The sequence below is a fragment of the Macaca nemestrina genome, chromosome 2 (genome assembly GCF_043159975.1).
Source record: "Macaca nemestrina isolate mMacNem1 chromosome 2, mMacNem.hap1, whole genome shotgun sequence".
NCBI classification, from domain to species: Eukaryota; Metazoa; Chordata; class Mammalia; order Primates; family Cercopithecidae; genus Macaca; species Macaca nemestrina.
The window spans coordinates 148,543,462-148,563,011 of record NC_092126.1 but is presented as its reverse complement, the minus strand read 5'-3'; the positions used below and the strand labels follow the sequence as shown (position 1 = coordinate 148,563,011).

The window sequence follows — 19,550 nt, the reverse complement described above, 5'->3', positions numbered from 1 at the left end:
ATTCAGGAGTAGGGAGTGGCACTTAGGGATCCTTGGAGGTGGAGTGGGGTCTCAAGCACCATACCTCCACTGGCTGCCCCCAGTCCAGCCCCACCCCCAATTCCTGCGAGTTGCTCCCTCTGCCACCCGCACCAAATTTCTTCCCAAGGAAGGCCTTGTGCAAGTCAACCTTTGGCCGCCTGCCTGCTGTCCTAGTTGCGGGCTCTGTCCCCCACCTCCCCTAACCTGGCCCCTAGCCATCAAACCCTGGAGCCCGGCCAGTCACGTGATATATCGGTCCTTTTTGGCCTGTTTCCTTTAGGATCCCGACTTAACTTCCTCCTCCCCACTTCCCTCTGCCCCCAATACCTCTGGGCACCACCATCCGCTCTGAGGAGCAAGTGTCGGGCTGAAGCCTGGGCTCCGCTTGCAGAGGAACCTGGGCCTCAGTCTTCCCACCTATCAAGTGGGGCCCCACCCTACACCGCCTTCACTCTCTTCATTGCCTAGTCTTGCCCGGTCTTTTCCCACTCCCTCACTCCCCCGTACCCCACCAGACTCCCATGCAGTTCCGAGGACCTGTTTCCCTCAGGGCACAGGAGGATTGGGAGAGGCGAAGGACGACAGAGCCCTAAGGGAGGTCGCAGAACTGGTCTGAAAGAGAACCCACCAGGCCACAGGGTGAGTTTGGCCGGTCTCTAGCTTCAGACAGACGGGGTTCAAATCCTGCTTTGCTTCCGACCACCTGCTGATTTGAAAATCATCTCTCTGGGCCTCAGTTGTCCCCTCTGTGAAATGTAGCCCCGCTTAAGACCAAGGGCGGGAAGCGTCTAGCAGGAGATCTCTGACCAGAACTAGAGAGCTGGCCTCCACCCGTCCCCTTCCCAGCCTTAGAGCGGCGCCTCGCCTCCCAATCCCGGGTCCCTCCGCCGCAGACTCCTCCTCCACTGACATCAGAGCCGCAGGCGGGCGGAGAGAGCAGCCGAGCCCAGCCGAGCCGAGCCCCAGCCCCAGCGAGAGAGCGGGCGGGTGGCCCAGGCGCGCAGCGGTGAGGACCGCAGCCAGAGCTCGGCGCCAACCACCGCGGGCCTCCCAGCCAGCCCCGCGGCGGGGCAGCCGCAGGTACAGCCGGCCCACCCACCCCTGCACACCTGGGCGCTGCGGGGGGACGGTAGGAGCCCCTAGCCTCTGGGTATCCTTTCCCAAGGAGTGGCCACTGGGCACCCTCCCGGGCGGGCTGGACCCTGAGGGGCAGGCAGGGCTGGGCCTTTCTCCTCCACCTCTGCCCCAGGCCCAGCAGGTGCCAGGCAGGCCTATGGGACACTGATTGGGTAATAGAGAAGGGGGCCTGTGTGAGCGCCTTCAGCTGGGCCTGACTGTGGAAGGGCGTGGGCATTTGGAGGTATCCATGGGGGTGGGGGGGCTTGTGGAGTGTACAGCCTAGGACAGGCATGTGGGTCAGACATGGGTGGGGGATCTGGGAATCTGTGTGTTTTTTGTTCCAGAGGGGTGTCCACGTGTTTTGTGTGCTGGTATTTGGCTCTCAGGGTCTTAAGTCAGAGTTAGGAGGGGGTGTACAATTGTGTACTGAGGATGTTTGGAGTTAGGTGTGTAAGGAGTTGGGGTTTGGTTTGGAATATAGGAGCTTCAGGGGATGGGATAGAGGAGCTGGAGGGTGTAGGGTACGTCTGGTATATGAGGGTGTGTGTGTGTCTAGGTGTCATCTTGTGTGGGTGTGGGTGGATGTGTGTTTTGGGGTGTAAGAGGGAGCTGGGTGAGAGATGTTTGGATGGACAGGCAGGTGCCCGGGTGTAGGGCTGTCTGGGGCACTGTGTGGTGTGGACATGTGTGCTGATGTCTGGGAGTACATGTATGATCAGGTGTCCCAGGATCTGGATACGAGGCATACTGGATCTGGGAGGCAGGTGTTTTTGAGTCCAGGGCTGTGGAGTTGGCTTGGTGTGGCGTGTCTGCTACAGGGATGTGTGTGGATCTCTGACGGTTGTATTTGGTAGGCCTCCATGTGGGTTTCAGACTTTGCCTCTAGAGCTCAAGTCGCCTTTCCTAGAAGATTCTGCCCCTGGGATGGGTGGGCAGGGTCCCCTGGGAAAAAGGTCCTGTTCCAGGAGTGGAATCTCACGTCAGAGGCCCTAGTCAGGGCACCTCTCCTCATTCTCCCTTAGAGAAAAAGAGAGAAGGAAAGTCCTCTCCCTGAGGTCACAAAGCATGCTAGGCTCTATTTTGGCCTCATCCTCTGTGGATGGGTTGGGAGGCTGTGTTTTTTGAATGGGGCCCATTCTGGCTTCATATTGGAAGTACCAGCCAAGGCCATTCCATGGGCTTTGCCCTCAGCAAGCTTAGCTGGGGGCCCCAGGCCAGGTGTCATTTGGGCCTCTGGAGCCAGCCTCTACCTAACTCCAACCTCAGTCTCCCCATTCTTCATCTGATAAATGGGAGAGAACTCCCACCCTCTCCTGCTGGATGAGACAGACCTCAGCAGGGGAAGGGCCTGGCTGGATAGGGTTAGATGGGGCCAGGAAGGGACAGAGTGAGTAGGACCATTTCTCAGGCTCCTGGGACCCAGATGGGGAGTCAGGAGGGAGAGGTCTGGGGAGCTCCAGCTGTGGCTGTTGTTGCTGTGGGAACAGTGCAGAAAGAGCTATTTAAAAACGTGGCTGAGATATTGCTGGAAGCCCAGGCTGCGGGCCGGTTGGAGGGGGGGTGGGGAGGAGGAGGGAGAGGAGACACCCCAGCAATCCCCAGGGTGGGGTGGGGACATCACTAGTTCTGGGGACAGGGGGATCCTCCAGGCTTCTACCAGCTGCTCTGGTGGTTTATCTGTTGTACTACCAGAGGTCAGGGTTTCCCTGGGTGCTTGGATTTGGAGAGGGGGAAAACTGGGAAGTGAACTAGAATAAATGAATGAATGAATGAATGCATGACTTTGTTAAATAAAGAATTTTGCTGCCACTGTGAAAGGTTTTTCTCTAGGCACAAGAATTTGCCGAATGTTGAATAAACAAATGAATGTTTGTTGAATGATTTTGTCAAATGGATGAATCAAGGATGAATAAATGCAGGTTGAATGACTGAATGAGGCCTGTAGCAAATTCCCAGACAGAAGGCTGGGCTCTGCTGAGTCTCCTCCTTCCATTCTCCTTGCAGGAGCCCTGGCTGTGGCCGGGGGGCAGTGGGCCATGCCGGGGGCAGTGGAAGGCCCCAGGTGGAAGCAGGCAGAGGACATTAGGGACATTTACGACTTCCGAGATGTTCTGGGCACGTGAGTCCAGGGCAGGATTGGGTGCTGGATGGCTGGGGGAGGCTGAGTCCAGGGTGGTGCTTCGTCTGGTCAATTAATGCTTCCTGTTTCCCATAGCCCAGGCCCTGTGGCAGCACTATCTAGGGCCTAAACTGTCCCCAGCTTTTCACTTCTGGGTGGGACAGGGGCTGCTCTTCCAATAGCCCTGGGTTCTTGAAGAGAAAGAAGTTGGGAGAATGAAGGTGCCAGTCAGTCCATCTAACTTGCTGCCAAGAGCTAGGTGTTCTGGCCTAGGTTTGGGAACTGAGGCTGGGGATGGCTCTGTTCTTGGTGCTGGGAATGCAGAAATAACTCAAACCTGGTCTCTGTCCTTCAAGTTGATCCCAGACATGTGCAAGAGACAGACCCACAGAAAATGACAACAGGGTGTGTGCTGTGCTCCAATTAAGGTTGGGATTGAGGGCTTTGTGGAGCCCAGAGAGAGCTGTGCCTTCTGCCTGGGGGGAAACTTCGTGGAGAATGGGGCATTAGAGCTGGGGACTGAAGGATGGGTAGGTGTGCACTTGTGAGAGAGGAAGAAGGGCATTCCAGGCAGAAGGAATCCTATAAACAAAGGTTTAGAGGCATGGTTCTATGTGGAAAGAGGCAGAGTGTAGTGGAGCTTAAAATCAGAGGCTGGGGAAGAGTGGGAAAAAAGGCTGGAGATGAAAGTGGAACAGTTTGTGTAGGGTCTTGGAAGGCAGGTCAGGGAGGCTAGATATTGTTCCATAGGCCACTGGGAGACACTTAAGACTTTGGCAGGTGTGCAATTCAGGACAGTCACTCTGGCCACAGCTTGGAGGGTAAACTGGAGAGGGACAGGACTGGAAACCAGTGATGAGGTTACTACAGTAACTATCCCTGAGGATTGAAATTTCACCATGAGAGATGCCTTTCTTTGACTTACGACTTCTTATTCTCCCAGAGAAAGCAAACAGATATGGAAACAATACCCTAGTAAATCCTCCTTAATCAGTTAACTTTAGTTAAATGAGTTTATTTGTTCCTTTTTAAGAGCTTGTTCTAAAGCACTGCTTCTTAAAGTTCAATGAGCATACAAATCACCTGAGATTTTGTTAAACTGCAGATTCTGATTTAGTAAACCTGGGGCAGGGCCTAAAGTTTTGCATTTCATTTCTTTTTTTTTTTTTTTTTGACCTAGGATCCAAAGCAGTAGAGATTTTGCATTTCTAAAAAAGTTCCCAGGTGATGCTGATGGTTCTTTAAGGTGTTAAATTAGCCATGACTCAAATTAGCAGAAAAAGGGATGAACCAACTGCACACAAAATCAAAAAGCTCAGAGGTAGACTTCAGGCATGGCTGGATCCAGAGGGCCACATAATGTTATCATGAAATGACTTTGGCCATTTCTCAGGTTGGACTTCCTTTGTGTTAATTTCATTCCCAAGCAGGCTGTCCCCAAGTGGTGACAAAGATGATCATCATTAGCTCCAGGCTTACATCCTACCAGCTCAGCAGCAGCCTCATTCTTAAAGCGCTAGGAATCTGGCTTGCATCACATGACCAATTACTGTTACCAGGGGAGAGACTACTTTGGCCAGGCCTGGGTCATGTGACCATCTCTGGAGCCAGGGGATAGATGAGTGACTAGGAGAGGGTCATCCACATCCCTGGTCCAGCAGTGGTCACAGAACCCATAGGGAATGGAGGAGAGGCTGGAGGGAAGCTGGGGTTCCAGTTCTTCACCTTATGAATCCCCTCTCCCCATAGGGGGGCCTTCTCGGAGGTGATCCTGGCAGAAGATAAAAGGACGCAGAAGCTGGTGGCCATCAAATGCATTGCCAAGAAGGCCCTGGAGGGCAAGGAAGGCAGCATGGAGAATGAGATTGCTGTCCTGCACAAGTGCGTGGGCCACAGCCTTTCCCTGCCCCAAGCTGACCCTGCCTTGGCCCTCCCATCCTCCTCCTTCCCTGCTTTGGACCAAACATTTAAACTCTCTAAGCCTTAAATTGCTCATTCATAAAATGGGGATCACAATTTCCACTTGGCAGGGTTGTGGGGGAACATCAGAAGTCCTTTATTTCAAGTGCCTGGCACAACAGCTAACACAACAGATGTGATGGAGATGCCAGGGCTTAGTAACAGGGGTTTAACTGTTCAATCAGGTGTAAAGATCCATCCTGAACATGACTTGGACCCACATATCTCAGTTGGTGTTGTCTCTGGACCTACCTCAAGTTCCCCTAACATATTAAAGCCACTCAGCAAGTTTAAAAATGAGTCTCTGCTGACCCCCTGACTAAATCCACAACCAGCTGGTCTATGAATTGCTCATGCTGGTATGAAACCTCCTGTCCTCACTGGAAAACTTGCAGAGAATCACTGCTAATCTCTCCCCTGAGCTTCCAACCACCCTGGGCAGATAATGGTTTTTTTTTTTGAGATGGAGTCTCACTCTGTTGCCCCGGCTGGAATGCAGTGACAAAATCTTGGCTCACTGCAATCTCTGCCTCTTGGGTTCAAGCTATTGTCTTGCCTCAGCCTCCCTATAGTAGCTGGGATTACAGGCACCTGCCACCACGCCCGGCCAATTTTTGTATTTTTAGTAGAGATGGGGTTTCGCTATGTTGGCCAGGCTGGTCTCGAACTCCTGACCTCAGGTGATCCACCTGCCTCGGCCTCCCAAAGTGCTAGGCATGAGCCACCGCACCCAACTCCTGGGCAGAGCATTTCTACTGAGACCCAGAGAAGACAAGGGATTTGTATACGGTCACATGGAAAGTTTGTAGCAGAGCTAAACTTACTTCATCATCAAGATCAATTATTGTCTGACCAACAAGGAGAAACCCTGTCTCTACTAAAAATACAAAATCAGCTGGGCGTGGTGGCACATGCCTGTAATCCCAGCTACTTGGGAGGCTGAGGCAGCAGAATTGCTTAAATACAAGAGGTGGAGGTTGCGGTGAGCCGAGATCACGCCACTCATTGCACTTCTGCCTGGACAACAAGAGCAAACCTATGGCTCAAAAAAAAAAAAAGGCCAGGTGCGGTGGCTCACGCCTGTAATCCCAGCACTTTGCGAGGCTGAAGCGGGTGGATTGCCTGAGGTGGGGAGTTCCAGATCAGCCTGACCAACATGGAGAAACTACGTCTCTACTAAAAATACAAAATTAGCCAGGCATGGTGGTGCATGCCTGTAATCCCAGCTACTTGAGAGGCTAAGAAAGAAGAATCCCTTGAACCCAGGAGGCAGAAGTTGTGATGAGCCAAGATCATGCCGTTGCACTCCAGCCTGGGCAACACTCCAGCTGGGCTACAAGAGTAAAACTCCGTCTCAAAAACAAAAAACAAAAAACAAAAGAAAAAAACCAATTACCATTACTGTTTCACTTACGAGTTTTTTGTTTTTTGTTTTGAGACAGTCTTGTTCTGTCACCCAGGCTGGAGTGCAGTGGCGTAATCTCTGCTCACTGCAAGCTCCACCTCCTGGGTTCACACCATTCTCCTGCCTCAGCTTCCCGAGTAGCTGGGAGTACAGGCGCCCACCACTATGCCCGGCTAATATTTTCGTATTTTTAGTAAAGACGGGGTTTCACTGTGTTCACTAGGATGGTCTTGATCTCCTGACCTCGTGATCCGCCTGCCTCAGCCTCCCAAAGTGCCGGGATTACAGGCGTGAGCCACTGCGCCTGGCCCACTTATGAGTATTTACTGTGTGCCACGCGCTGTGCCAAGCACCTTACTTGCATGATCTCACATGATCCTCACTCCAACTCTTTGAGGGAAGTACTACCATTGGCTTTATTTTATAGAAGAAGAAACTGAGGCTCAGAGAGGTTACATTAAATCTAGCACCTACCCTGTACCAGGTGCTGGAGGAACAGTGGTATGCAAGACAAAGCCTCTGGATTCGGGGAGCGTATGTCTGGTAGGGGAGGCTGACAAACATGTAAACACAGAAAGTTATTTTATTTTTCATTGTTTTGAGATGGAGTTTTGCTCTTGTTGCCCAGGCTGGAGTGCAATGGCATGATCTCGGCTCACCGCAACCTCAGTTTCCCAGGTTTAAGCAATTCTGCCTCAGCCTCACAAATAGCTAGGATTACAGGCACGTGCCACCGTGCCCAGCTAATTTTTGTATTTTTAGTAGAGATGGGGTTTCACCATGTTGGCCAGGCTGGTCTCAAACTCCTGACCTCAAGTGATCCACCTGCCTCAGCCACGCAAAGTGCTGGGATCACAGGCGTGGGCCTCCGTGCCCAGTCAGAAAACTCTTAACAGGCATGTATCAGGCTGGCTGCAGTGGCTCACTGGTAAAAAGATCAGCATCCATATAGCATGTGACAGGGACAGGATTTGGACCCAGGTCTGTGTACGCCAGAGCCCAGTGTTTATTCCTCTGCTCTCTCACCTTCCAAGAAATAGTAATAAACCATGGTAAGCCAGCTTTTCCCTTTGGGGCCTACATCCTTGGTTTGTCCTACCCAGGTTTGCAGGCACTTGGTCGGGGTAGCTGTCCTGAGCTCTAAACCACTGCTTTTTTTTTTTCTTTTGAGACAGGGTGTTACTCTGTTGTCTAGGCTGGAGTGCAGTGGCTATTCACAGGTGCAATCATAACAGACTGCAGCTTCGAACTGCTGGGGCCAAGTGATCCTCCTGCCTCAGCCTCCCAAGTTTAAGTAGCCTGGACTACAGGTGCACACCGCCATGCCTGGCTAAACCACCTCATTTCTCCTTTCAGGATCAAGCACCCCAACATTGTAGCCCTGGATGACATCTATGAGAGTGGGGGCCATCTCTACCTCATCATGCAGCTGTGAGTGGCCCCACCTCTGCCCACCCCCACACACGTCTCCCTGCTGTCCCCACCCTCTTTGCCAGACTGCCCTATCCCCTGCTGCAGGGTGTCGGGTGGGGAGCTCTTTGACCGTATTGTGGAAAAAGGCTTCTACACGGAGCGGGACGCCAGCCGCCTCATCTTCCAGGTGCTGGATGCTGTGAAATACCTACATGACCTGGGCATTGTACACCGGGATCTCAAGGTGGGGCTCGAGGGGGTGTGGTGAGCTGGGGTACCCAAGGGTGGGGCCTTTGCAAACCCCAAACTGTCCGACCTTGGGCAACTTTCACCCCCTCACTGAGCCTTGGATTTCCATCTACAAAGTGGATCTTGTAACCCTTAAACTGCCTCCTCCTATTCTAGTCCAGATACTCAAAAGAACACGAGTGAATTGTGCTGGCATTTTATCCAAATAACATTTTATGTATTTTTCTGATTTAAAAAAAAAAATCTGACCAGGCATGGTGGCTCACGCCTGTAATCCCAGCACTTCAGGAGGCAGAGACGGGCGGATCACCTGAGGTCAGGAGTTTGAGACCAGCCTGGCAAAACCCTATCTCTGCCAAAAATACAAAAATTAGCCGGGCGTGGTGGTGGGTGCCATCCCAGCTACTAGGGAGGCTGAGGCAGGAGAATCACTTGAACCCAGGAGGCGGAGGTTGCATAAACTGAGACTGTGCCATTGCACTCCAGCCTGGGCGACAGAGCGAGACTCCATCTCAAAAAATAAAAAAAAAATAAAAAAAAAAAAAAACAAAAATCCTATTCCCCTTTTGTAGAAAACTTGGATGGGACAGCAAAACATAAAGAAAAAAGCCAGAAATCCCTGAAATCCTGTTCCTCAGAAATAGCGATGGGGCTCACATTTAGCAGTACATCTCAATCCGGTCTAAGAGAAGGGCACATGCTTGGCTTTGAATTCTGGCCCTGCTACTCCCTAACTGTGGGTTCTTGGGTGAGTCACTTTGCCTCCAAAGGCATCAGTTTCCTCATCTGTTAGGTGGGATTATTCAGACTGGCCTAGCAGGGATGCAGTGAGGATGACATGAAATCAAGCACTAATCCAGGGTCTGGCATAAAGTAGGTATTCAAACATTTCTTTAGGGCTTTACAGTGCACACCTGAGGTTTACAGAAAGTTGCCTCCCACACCCTCTTGGGCCTTGTCCTTCCTGGAATTTTGGCCTTCTTGAGAACTTTCTTGATTTTCTTATGGCAGCCATGAAGCCACAGTGGCTTTTGGGGGATCCATTATTTCTCAGAAGGTGCTTGGAGAGGCAGAAGGTTCTACTAGCCTCTAACCATCTCTGATTGCCCCTTCCCTTCCCTCCTGCCCTTCAAGCCAGAGAATCTGCTATACTACAGCCTGGATGAAGACTCCAAAATAATGATCTCCGACTTTGGCCTCTCCAAGATGGAGGACCCGGGCAGTGTGCTCTCCACCGCCTGCGGAACTCCGGGATACGTGGGTGCGGAGGGCCCTGGGCTGGGGCTGTGATGGTGGGGGGAACCAGGAGCTGAAGGGCAGAGATTTGTCACCACCATGTCCTCTTCCCTCCACAGCCCCTGAGGTCCTGGCCCAAAAGCCCTACAGCAAGGCTGTGGATTGCTGGTCCATAGGTGTCATCGCCTACATCCTGTAAGTGGGGCTTGGCCATGGTAGGCTATGGCTCCAGAGTTTGTCCTCTGGCCTGCTTTCCTCTCTTCCTCCCTCTGCTTCCCTTCCCTTCTTCTCTTCCCTTCTTCCCTTCCTTCCACCAATCAATTATGAATATTACTTCATTCAATAGATACTATGTTTCAAGCACTGTGCCAAGCAAGCACTGGAGTAAATTTAGCACAGAACAAACCAGACAAAGTGCCTGCCCTCAGGGAGCTGACTTTCTTTCTAGTAGAGAAGACAATCAACAAGTAAATAAATCTACAAAATAACACCAGGTGATAAAAATACATACTGTGGAGAAAAACCAAGGAGGAATAGGGAGACAGGGGTGATGCCATTTCAGTAGGGAGGTCAGGGAAGGGCTCGCTGTGGAGGGGATGTCCAAGTGCTAAGGGAGCCAGACATTGGAGGTGTGAGGAAAAAGTATCATAGGCAGAGGCAATGGCAAGTGCAAAGGCCCTGAGGAGGGCAAGATGGCGGTACATTCAAGGAACAGAAAGGACAACATAGCTAGAATGGGAGTGAGCAGACAGGGCTGGTAGAGTTTATAAAGGGGGAACTCCTTCCGTGGGTCCTGCCTGACCCCTGAGACTGCCCCAGTGCTCCACCCTGGAGTCAATGGGTGCACCTGAAAGTGGAAATGAGGATAAGTTTCTCCCTGCCCAGGCTCTGCGGTTATCCCCCCTTCTATGATGAGAATGATGCCAAACTCTTTGAACAGATTTTGAAGGCCGAGTACGAGTTTGACTCTCCTTACTGGGACGACATCTCTGACTCCGGTATTTGGGGCTTTGCCTTTTTCCCCTGGGCCCCGCCTCTGGTCCCTCCCTCACGTGCTTTGGGGGCGGTCTCCCTCCTGCCTTCCTTCTGTCGGATTCTCCAGTGCCACACTAAGCTGTCTTCAAGACCAGACACCCTACCCTGGGTACTTCCTTCTGCTTGGCTCCCAGAGTGAGAAACTAGGCATTTGTTCAATCTTCAAACACAGTCTATTTGAAAATACCTCTTCCCTATTGACTTCCTGATGTCTAAAATACCACCATAAACATTTTCATCCTCCTTTTGTGCCCCCTATTAAGAAGCAAACCTGTGAAGCTACTATCATTTATCAGTGTGAATGCACTGAAATTAGTCAAGAACAACTTTTTCTTTTTTTTTTTGAGATGCAGTCTCGCTTTGTTGCCCAGGCTGGAGTGCAGTGGCACAATCTCGGCTCACTGCAACCTCTGCCTCCCAGGTTCAAGCAATTCTCTGCCTCAGCCTCCCAAGTAGCTGGGATTACAGGCACCCACCACCACGCCTGGCTAATTTTTTTGTATTTTTAGTAGAAACGAGGTTTCACCATCTCAGCCAGGCTGGTCTTGAACTCCTGACCTCGTGATCCACCTGCCTCGGCCTCCCAAAATGCTGGGATTACAGGCACGAGCCACTGTGCCCGGCCTCATGTTTTTCTTGAGAGAGACAGGAAAGAGCTGGAAGGCATGGGGTGGGAGGGTCTGAAGAAGAGCACAGGTTGGGTGGGGTGCGGCATGGACTGATTTGGCCTCTTTGTTTTGTTTTGATGCTGGGTCAGACCTAAGGGAGTGCATACGCTCTTGGGGAGTACACAGGCACTACCATGCTGTCATTATCTTTATTTTTGTCTTGGGGGTTTAGCCAAAGATTTCATCCGGCACTTGATGGAGAAGGACCCAGAGAAAAGATTCACCTGTGAGCAGGCCTTGCAGCACCCATGGTGAGAATTCACACAAGCTGTGAGGTGGGGTGGGATTTGGGGCCCTCAGGTCTGCCTCTGCCCTCATAGGCAACCCACCACATAACCCCATCCTAGGATTGCAGGAGATACGGCTCTAGATAAGAATATCCACCAGTCGGTGAGTGAGCAGATCAAGAAGAACTTTGCCAAGAGCAAGTGGAAGGTGAGTCCATATGCCTAGTTCTGGTCCCAGCCTCCCCAGGACTCCTCCCCATCCCTACCCAGGCTCAGCTCGCACAGCACCTAGCACCAAGTTGGGCACACAGTAACTTCTTAGGGATCCTTACTGAAGGACTTCATTCATTCATTCAACACTCCCAACACCTTCTCTATTCCAGAGAGGGTCCCTCACCTCCAAGTCTAGAGGGAGAAGTCTATAATTCTTCAGGAGTCATCTGATCCAGCCTATGGGGGTCCGGGAAAGTCATAAAGGTGGTGATGACTTGACAGAGCTGTCAGTTAAGTAGGAATTAGTGAGGCATAGCAGAAAAATGTCTACAGCCATTCCAGGAAGTGCAAATGCTAAGCCTGGCCAGACTGAAGGGGCTGAGGGGACTGAGAGGCAGGAGCCCAATTTGGGAAAGCAGGTAGGGGCCAGGCCTCTTAGGGCCTCAGATTCCACAGAGGAGCACCAACTTGATCCTGAGGGCACTGAGGAGGCCCAGAAGAATCTTAGGCAAGCATCTGCTACATAGAAAGGGCTCTCAGGGCCAGGCATGGTGGCTCACACCTATAATCCCAGCACTCTGGAGGCCGAGGTGGTAGGATCACCTGAGGTCAGGAGTTCAAGACCAGCCTGGCCAACATGGCAAAACCCTGTCTCTACTAAAAACACAAGAATTAGTCACACATGATGGTGTGTGCCTGTAATCCCAGCTACTCGGGGCACTGAGGTAGGAGAATTACTTGAACCTCGGAGATGGGGATTGCAGTGAGCTGAGATCGTGCCACTGCACTCCAGCCTGGGTGACAAAGTGAGACTCCACCTCAAAAAAAATAAAGAGCTCTCAGGATGCAGAGAATGGCATGGAGTAAAGACTGGGTGACCCATTAGGAGGCTGTGGCAGAGATACAGGCAGGAGAGGGTAAGGGTTTGGACCACAGTAGTATCAACAGGGGTAGAGAACACTGGTTGATCCAGGAGTCATTTAGGAGGTGAAACTAAGACATGATGATGCAATGGATGTTGGGGGAAAGAGATGTCAAGGGCTGGCCCAAGATTGTAGCTGGGAACAGAGTGGACGGTGGCGGTACCATGACTGAGATGGTGATCACAGGGACAGAAACATGTTTTGTGGGGATGGTTTTAGTTTTGGACATGGTGAATTTGAGGGGTGTGTGGGACACCTAGGTGGAGATGTTGAATAGATACACACCTAGGCAAGTTACTTCAGCTTTCTGTGCCTCTGTTTCCTCCTTTGAAAATTATATTAATAGTACCTACCTCAAAGACTTTCATGAAGATTAAATGAATTACTATGTAAAGTGCTTAGAGCACTACCTGGCATACAGTGCTACAGTGTTTGCTATTACATATTAATATGAATTATAGAGTTATGTTTCTATTTATATATATACACACATACATTTAACATACGTGCATGTGTGTGTGTGAATATATAATAAAGCCTTGTAGAGGTTTTTGGGGGCCTTTAGGGGAATCAATAAAATAACTCCTGAATGAAAATAACAGAACAATTGCAAGAATCCCACTGCACCTCCACCCCTGCCCCATGACTTGACTATCTCAAAAGTCCTTTCTCCCCTCTCCCTACAGCAAGCCTTCAATGCCACGGCTGTGGTGCGGCACATGAGGAAACTGCAGCTAGGCACCAGCCAGGAGGGGCAGGGGCAGACGGCGAGCCACGGGGAGCTGCTGACACCAGTGGCTGGGGGTGAGGAGCAGATTCTGCAGAAGGGCATGGGTGGTCCACAGAGAGGCACCTGGGCTGGAGTGGAGGGCCTGCCCCTCCAGCCAGCTCTGTTCTCTCTTCCCATGCAGGGCCGGCACCTGGCTGTTGCTGTCGAGACTGCTGCGTGGAGCCGGGCCCAGAACTGTCCCCCACACTGCCCCACCAGCTCTAGGGCCCTGGACCTCGGGTCAGGATCCCCTGCGTGGGAGGGCTTGGGGGCAGCCTGCTCCCCTTCCCTCCCTGAACTGGGAGTTTCTCTGCCCTTTCCCCTCCTCACCTGCTTCCCTACCACTCCTCACTGCATTTTCCATACAAATATTTCTATTTTATTGTTCCTTCTTGTAATAAAGGGAAGAAGATAAAACCATCCTTAGCGCTGTCTCCCGCAATAGCCCCCAGCCCACGTTGTTGTGCAAATTGACTGCTTGATTTGGGGGTGCCTGGCCCTTGAGGTGGTCACAGGGAGGCCCCTCCCCAACATGAGACTGGGTGGGGATGGGGAGAGAGAAGTGGGGAATGGAGGGGAAGGGGCTTGGGGGAATTCCTTTGTCCAGGGTGCCCCATCTAGACTTCCAGCCCTTTGGAACCCTTTCTGCGCTTTGCTGGTGGCTCCTGAGCACGGTGGGATTGGTGCAGGTCAGCACTGAACAGCACCTGTATGAGGGTGGAGTCGGTGTGGGGAGGAGGGTACATTGGGGTCAGGGCTGGTGGGACTAGTGACAGTGCTGGGAGGTGGAAGAGTCCTTGGGGAACAGGGCCGAAGGCAATGAGAGTCCACTGGGGTTGAGACAGGGGTGGCTGGAGAGTCCTTTAGGGCCACCTGGGGCAGTGGTGGTGGAAGAGTCTGCTGGGTCAGGGCTGGAGGAGAAGTCCTATGGGGTCTGAGCTGGAGGAGAGGAAACCTAGTAGGTACACTCACCGCTTGGGCCCAGCCAGCATAAGGTCCCCACAGGCTCCGGAAAAAGTTTCCTAAATCAGAAGTGATGAGACTAAGTTATCTGACCCCTTCTGTGACCCATCAAGAGAGGTAGGGTATGAGGGAGAGATGACTAAGAGAGAGAGAGGTTTCTACCATACCAGCCCCTGCAGCCCACTTTCCTCACCCAGTTCCTTGTTGCTCTGGGGGCTTGGTCCCTTCGCCTGGGACGTGGTAGGGTGCCAGCTGTAGTCACGTTGGGCAATCTGCCATATATGGACATCCACGGGCACAGCCTGGGGCTTGTCTAGGGCCATCAGGCAGATGCAGTCAGCCACCTTTGACAGACACAGAGAATGAGCCCTTGTGGAAGAAGGGCAGCATCCGGCCAGCATCTTGCTTATAACCCCAAAGCCAGCTGCTTTCTCCTTCACTCTGGGGTTACTGTTGTTCTATATTCTCAATCAACAGATACTATCTATGAATATGCTTTTTGTTTTGAGATGGAGTCTTGCTCTGTTGCCCAGGCTGGAGTGCACTGGTGGAATCTCGGCTCACGGCAACCTCCGCCTCCCAGGTTCAAGCAATTCTCCTACCTCAGCCTCCCAAGTACTGGGATTACAGGCATGCACCACCACGTGTGGCTAATTTTTGTGTTTTTAGTAGAGATGGGGTTTCACCATGTTGGCCAGCCTGGTCTCGAACTCCTGACCTAAAGTGACCCGCCCACCTTGGCCTCCCAAAGTGCTGGGATTACAGGCATGAGCCACCATGCCCGGCCTATGAATACACTGAAATTGCTGTAGTAAGAGCTGCTACCAGGTTCTTATAACCTGGGAAGAAGGTATTACCACACCCATTTTGCAGACAAGAAAACTGAGGCTCTGAAAGGTGAAGTGACCTGGCCAAAGTCACATGGCTGGGGAACAGGCAGAAACAATATTTAATGTTAGGCTATAGTCCAAAGCCCATCAAAAAAAATTCTTTAAGCAAAAATTCATTTTTTAAACTACAGAGAAGTATGAAGAAAAAAAAAGGCTGGGCGCGGTGGCTCACACCTGTAATCCCAGCACTTTGGGAGGTCGAGGTGGGTGGCTCACGAGGTCAGATCAAGACCATCCTGGTCCAACATAGTGAAACCCCATCTCTACTAAAAATACAAAAATTAGCTGGGTGTGGTGGCTCATGCCTGTAATCCCAGCTACTCGAGAGATTGACGCAGGAGAATCGCTTGAACCCAGGAGGTGGAGGCTGCAGTGAGCCGAGATTGTGCCATTGCACTTCAGCCTGGCGACAAAGCAAGACTGTCTCAAAAAAAAAAAAAAAAAGACAGATGCCTAATTTCCAATCATCTTATTGCCAGTTAACCCTATTGACATCAAGGAAAAAGTTTTGTCAGTACATGTAATTTTATGAAAGGAACAAAATGTGGCTGGGAGCAGTGGCTCATCCCTGTAATTCCAGCACTTTGGGAGGGCAAAGCAGGAACACTGCTAGAGGGCAAGAGTTTAAGACCAGCCTAGGCAACATTGTTAAGAGCCTGTTTCTACCAAAACAAACAAACAAAATAGGAAAAGGAGAAATATCTTCCCATTTGTCTCCCCCAAGGAAACTATTCAGTTTCCTGCAATTTCCTTCTGGAAATTGCTGCATATATATAGCAGCACATATGTGTTGCATGTGAACAAATGGTCTTTCTAGAAATTCATTCAGGCCGGGCGCGGTGGCTCAAGCCTGTAATCCCAGCACTTTGGGAGGCCGAGACGGGCGGATCACGAGGTCAGGAGATCGAGATCATCCTGGCTAACACGGTGAAACCCCGTCTCTAGTAAAAAATACAAAAAAAAAACTAGCCGGGCGAGGTGGCGGGTGCCTGTAGTCCCAGCTACTCGGGAGGCTGAGGCAGGAGAATGGCGTGAACCCGGGAGGCGGAGCTTGCAGTGAGCCGAGATCTGGCCATTGCACTCCAGCCTGGGTGACACAGCAAGACTCCGTCTCAAAAAAAAAAAAAAAAAAAAGAAATTCATTCAAAGGGCTATATCCTTTCCACTCTTTCTGCACTCTGCTTTTTTTCTCTCATAAAACATCTACTTATATCCTTTCTCCTTCCTGCTCTGCCTCCGGAAGCCAAGCCTCCACCCAGCTCCCAGGCTTGGCTCATTTCCTGCTCTCCTCCTCTTAAGTGTCAGTGGAGAGGGTAGCTCCTACCCCCTGGGGCCTCACCTTGGTGCCCACTCCCGGCAGGGTACAGAGGGCCTTGTGGGCCTCCTCATAGGAGGCCTCTCGTAGCTGCTGCAGCCAGGGTAGCCCGCCCTGTTCTTCCAGGATGGCTCGGGCACTGGCACTCACGTAGCGGGCACGGTAGCCCAGGCCCAGCTTCCTGAGATGAGCCTCCACCTCTGGCCCTGTGGGGAGTGAGGAGGAGAGTAGGCATCAGGCATCTTTAAGTTCTTCCTGTCCTTGGGCTAGTAAGTGAGCTCTCCACCTCGGGACAAGAGTGCTTTTCCTAAGTACCCCTCCTACCTCCCCACCCTCTATAGGATAGTGGACACTTTTATGTGCAAGGGAAAGGGTTAAGGCCTGGATCCTGTCCCTCTACACATGTTTTCTGAGGACCTACTGTGAATTGGCCCCTGGAGCCCAAGTCTAGTCCAGGGACTGAGGACTCGCTGCCCTGGAGGAGCTCCCCAACCGAGTTCCTTAATCTTTCCAAAAGAGTGTTCATACTCATGATCTAAAAAAATAACCAAAATATAGCAAGAGCTTCTATGATTAAGTGCTAGGCATCAAGCACTGGCAACACGCTTCAGATATATTATCATGCTTACTTTTCCTAAGAACCCCATTGACAGTACTGCTGTTTTCCCATTTTACAGGTGGAGAAAATGAGGGCTTAGAAGAGGTTAACTTAAAGGACATGGGGGAGATAAGATCTTGCACCTAGGTCTGGGACACCAAGACCTGTGGTTTTTCTTTTTCTTTCTTTTTTTTTTGACACAAGGTCTTGCTCTGTCACCCAGGCTGGAATGCAGTGGCACAATCTCAGTTCACTACAGGCTCACCTCCTAGGCTCAAGCGATCCTCCCACCTCAGCCTCCTGAGTAGCTGAGACTACAGGCTTGTGCCACCATGCCTGGCTAATTTTGTTTATTTTTTGTAGAGATGAGGTCTCACTATGTTGCCCAGGCTGGTCTCAAACTCCTGGGCTCAAGCCATCCTCCCACCTTGGGCTCCCAAAGTGCTGAAATTATAGGCATGAGCTACCACACTTGGCTAACGCCGTGCTTTTAACCCATTACATGACACTGCCTCATGATTGCTTTATTCACCCACAAAGTCCTTCTAGATAGAATCTGTTATTCCCATTCTACAAACAAGCTAAGAGAAGCCAGGAGAGGTGAATGACTTTCTTCAGGTCTGATGACTAAGCCAGGAGCTGAGACTCAAGAACAGGCTTCTTTTTTTTTTTTTTTTTTGAGATGGAGTCTCGCTCTGTTGCCCAGGCTAGAGTGCAGTGGTGCGACCTCGGCTCACTGCAAGCTTTGCCTCCTGGGTTCACGCCATTCTCCTGCCACCATGCCCAGCTATTTTTTTGTATTTTTAGTAGAGATGTGGTTTCACCGTGTTAGCCAGGATGGTCTCGATCTCCTAACCTCGTCATCCGCCCACCTCGGCCTCCCAAAGTGCTGGGATTACAGTCGTGAGCCACCGTGTTCGGCCAGGTTTCTTTTTCTTTTTTTTTTCCTTTTCTTTGAGATGGAGTCTCGCCCTGTTGCCCAAGCTGGAGTGCAATGACATGATCTCGGCTCACTGCAACCTCTGCTTCCCAGGTTCAAGTGGTTCTCCCGCCTCAGCCTCCTGAAAGGCTGGGATTACAGGCACCCGCCACCACGCCCAGCTAATTTTTAGTAGAGATGGGGTTTCACCCCTGACCTCAGGTGATCCACCCGCCTCGGCCTCCCAAAGTGCTGGGATTACTGGTGTGAGCCACTGTGCCCGGCCCAGGTTTCTTTTTGTTTGTTTGAGATGGAACCTCGCTCTGTCACCATGCTGGAGTGCAGTGGCGTGATCTTGGTTCACTGGAGCCTCCTGCTGCCAGGTTCAAGCAATTCTCCTGCCTCAGCCCCCAGGTAGCTGGGATTACAGGTGCCTGCCATCACGCCCAGCTAATTTTTGTATTTTTAGTAGAGATGGCGTTTCACCATGTTGGCCGGGCTGGTCTTGAACTCCTTACCTCAGATGATCTGCCTGCCTCGACCACCCAAAGTGTTGGGATTACAGGCGTGAGCCACCACACCCGGCCAGGAATGGGTTTCTAAGCACCAAAAACATTCTCCTGTTTTGAGGCAGTCTATCTCTTTGCTATGCAGTTCCCAAGCACTTGTCCTAGCTTGGTTCTCATATCTGCCAACTGATACACTTGCCTCTGTAAAACATTTGCCTTACAGGGGTACTGTGAAGAACACACGAACACATGTGTTCTTAGATGCAAAACTATCCTGTTCACTACAATGATACCAGCTTGATTTTTTTTTTTTTTAGAAGGAGTCTAGCTCTGTCACCCAGGCTGGAGTGCAGTGGCATGATCTTGGCTCACTGCAAGCTCCGCATCCCAGGTTCACACCATTCTCCTGCCTCAGCCTCCCAAGTAGCTGGGACTACAAGCGCCCACCACCACACCCGGCTAATTTTTTTGTATGTTTAGTGGAGACGGGGTTTCACCGTGTTAGCCAGGTTGGTCTTGATATCCTGACTCTGTGATCCGCCTGCCTCGGCCTCCCAAAATGCTGGGATTACAGGCGTGAGCCACCGCACCCAGCTGATACCAACCTGAATTTTACATATACTTCCTGTGTGCCAAACACTGCGCTAGGTGCAGTATGTATATTCCTTTATTCAACTCTCGTGACAACTCCAATAACAGCATAGGTAGATGCTATTATTCTATTTCTTTCTTTTTTTTTTTTTTTTTTTTTGAGACGGAGTCTGGCTCTGTCGCCCGGGCTGGAGTGCAGTGGCCGGATCTCAGCTCACTGCAAGCTCCGCCCCCCGGGTTTACGCCATTCTCCTGCCTCAGCCTCCCGAGTAGCTGGGACTACAGGCGCCCGCCGCCTCGCCCGGCTAGTTTTTTGTATTTTTTAGTAGAGACGGGGTTTCACCGTGTTCGCCAGGATGGTCTCGATCTCCTGACCTAGTGATCCGCCCGTCTCGGCCTCCCAAAGTGC

At 51.3% G+C, this 19,550-nt stretch overlaps 2 protein-coding genes across 12 annotated transcripts in view; one reads left to right on the top strand and one right to left on the bottom strand.

Annotated features, from left to right (window-relative positions):
* Positions 1 to 19,550, bottom strand: part of LOC105477673 (8-oxoguanine DNA glycosylase) — a 39,082-nt gene that overhangs the window by 16,804 nt on the left and 2,728 nt on the right. For 2 of the 10 annotated variants that reach the window (XM_011734294.3, XM_011734295.3), the window contains exons 4-6: positions 16,549 to 16,730; positions 14,513 to 14,663; positions 14,329 to 14,378 (exon numbers count right to left, since the gene is read on the bottom strand). The exons of 1 other annotated variant lie outside the window; for it this stretch is intronic. In XM_011734294.3, the coding sequence (XP_011732596.2) occupies positions 14,329 to 14,378; positions 14,513 to 14,663; positions 16,549 to 16,730 (383 nt within the window). Of the gene's footprint in view, positions 1 to 9,945; positions 10,369 to 12,384; positions 14,379 to 14,512; positions 14,664 to 16,548; positions 16,731 to 19,550 lie in introns of those variants that run through there. 7 more of the 10 variants (XM_071092164.1, XM_011734293.2, XM_011734290.3 and 4 more) reach the window with 7 other exon arrangements.
* Positions 957 to 13,776, top strand: LOC105477672 (calcium/calmodulin dependent protein kinase I). Of its 2 annotated transcripts, XM_011734289.2 has the most exons (12): positions 957 to 1,101; positions 3,145 to 3,259; positions 5,009 to 5,140; positions 7,980 to 8,054; positions 8,142 to 8,280; positions 9,420 to 9,546; positions 9,641 to 9,716; positions 10,407 to 10,519; positions 11,397 to 11,475; positions 11,572 to 11,659; positions 13,274 to 13,391; positions 13,499 to 13,776. In XM_011734289.2, the coding sequence occupies exons 2-12, from the start codon at positions 3,177 to 3,179 to the stop codon at positions 13,579 to 13,581; spliced, it is 1,113 nt and encodes a 370-aa protein (XP_011732591.1). In that variant the 5' UTR covers positions 957 to 1,101; positions 3,145 to 3,176; the 3' UTR covers positions 13,582 to 13,776. The 2 variants fall into 2 exon arrangements, with proteins under 2 accessions (XP_011732591.1, XP_070948269.1); XM_071092168.1 differs by lacking the exon at positions 5,009 to 5,140.

Coding starts and splice junctions, on each gene's coding strand:
- LOC105477672 (XM_011734289.2), top strand. CDS start 3,177: ATGCCGGGGGCAGTGGAAGGCCCCAGGTGGAAGCAGGCAGAGGACATT. Junction 10,520..11,396: donor GGACGACATCTCTGACTCCG/GTATTTGGGGCT, acceptor TTGGGGGTTTAG/CCAAAGATTTCATCCGGCAC. Junction 11,660..13,273: donor TTGCCAAGAGCAAGTGGAAG/GTGAGTCCATAT, acceptor CTCTCCCTACAG/CAAGCCTTCAATGCCACGGC.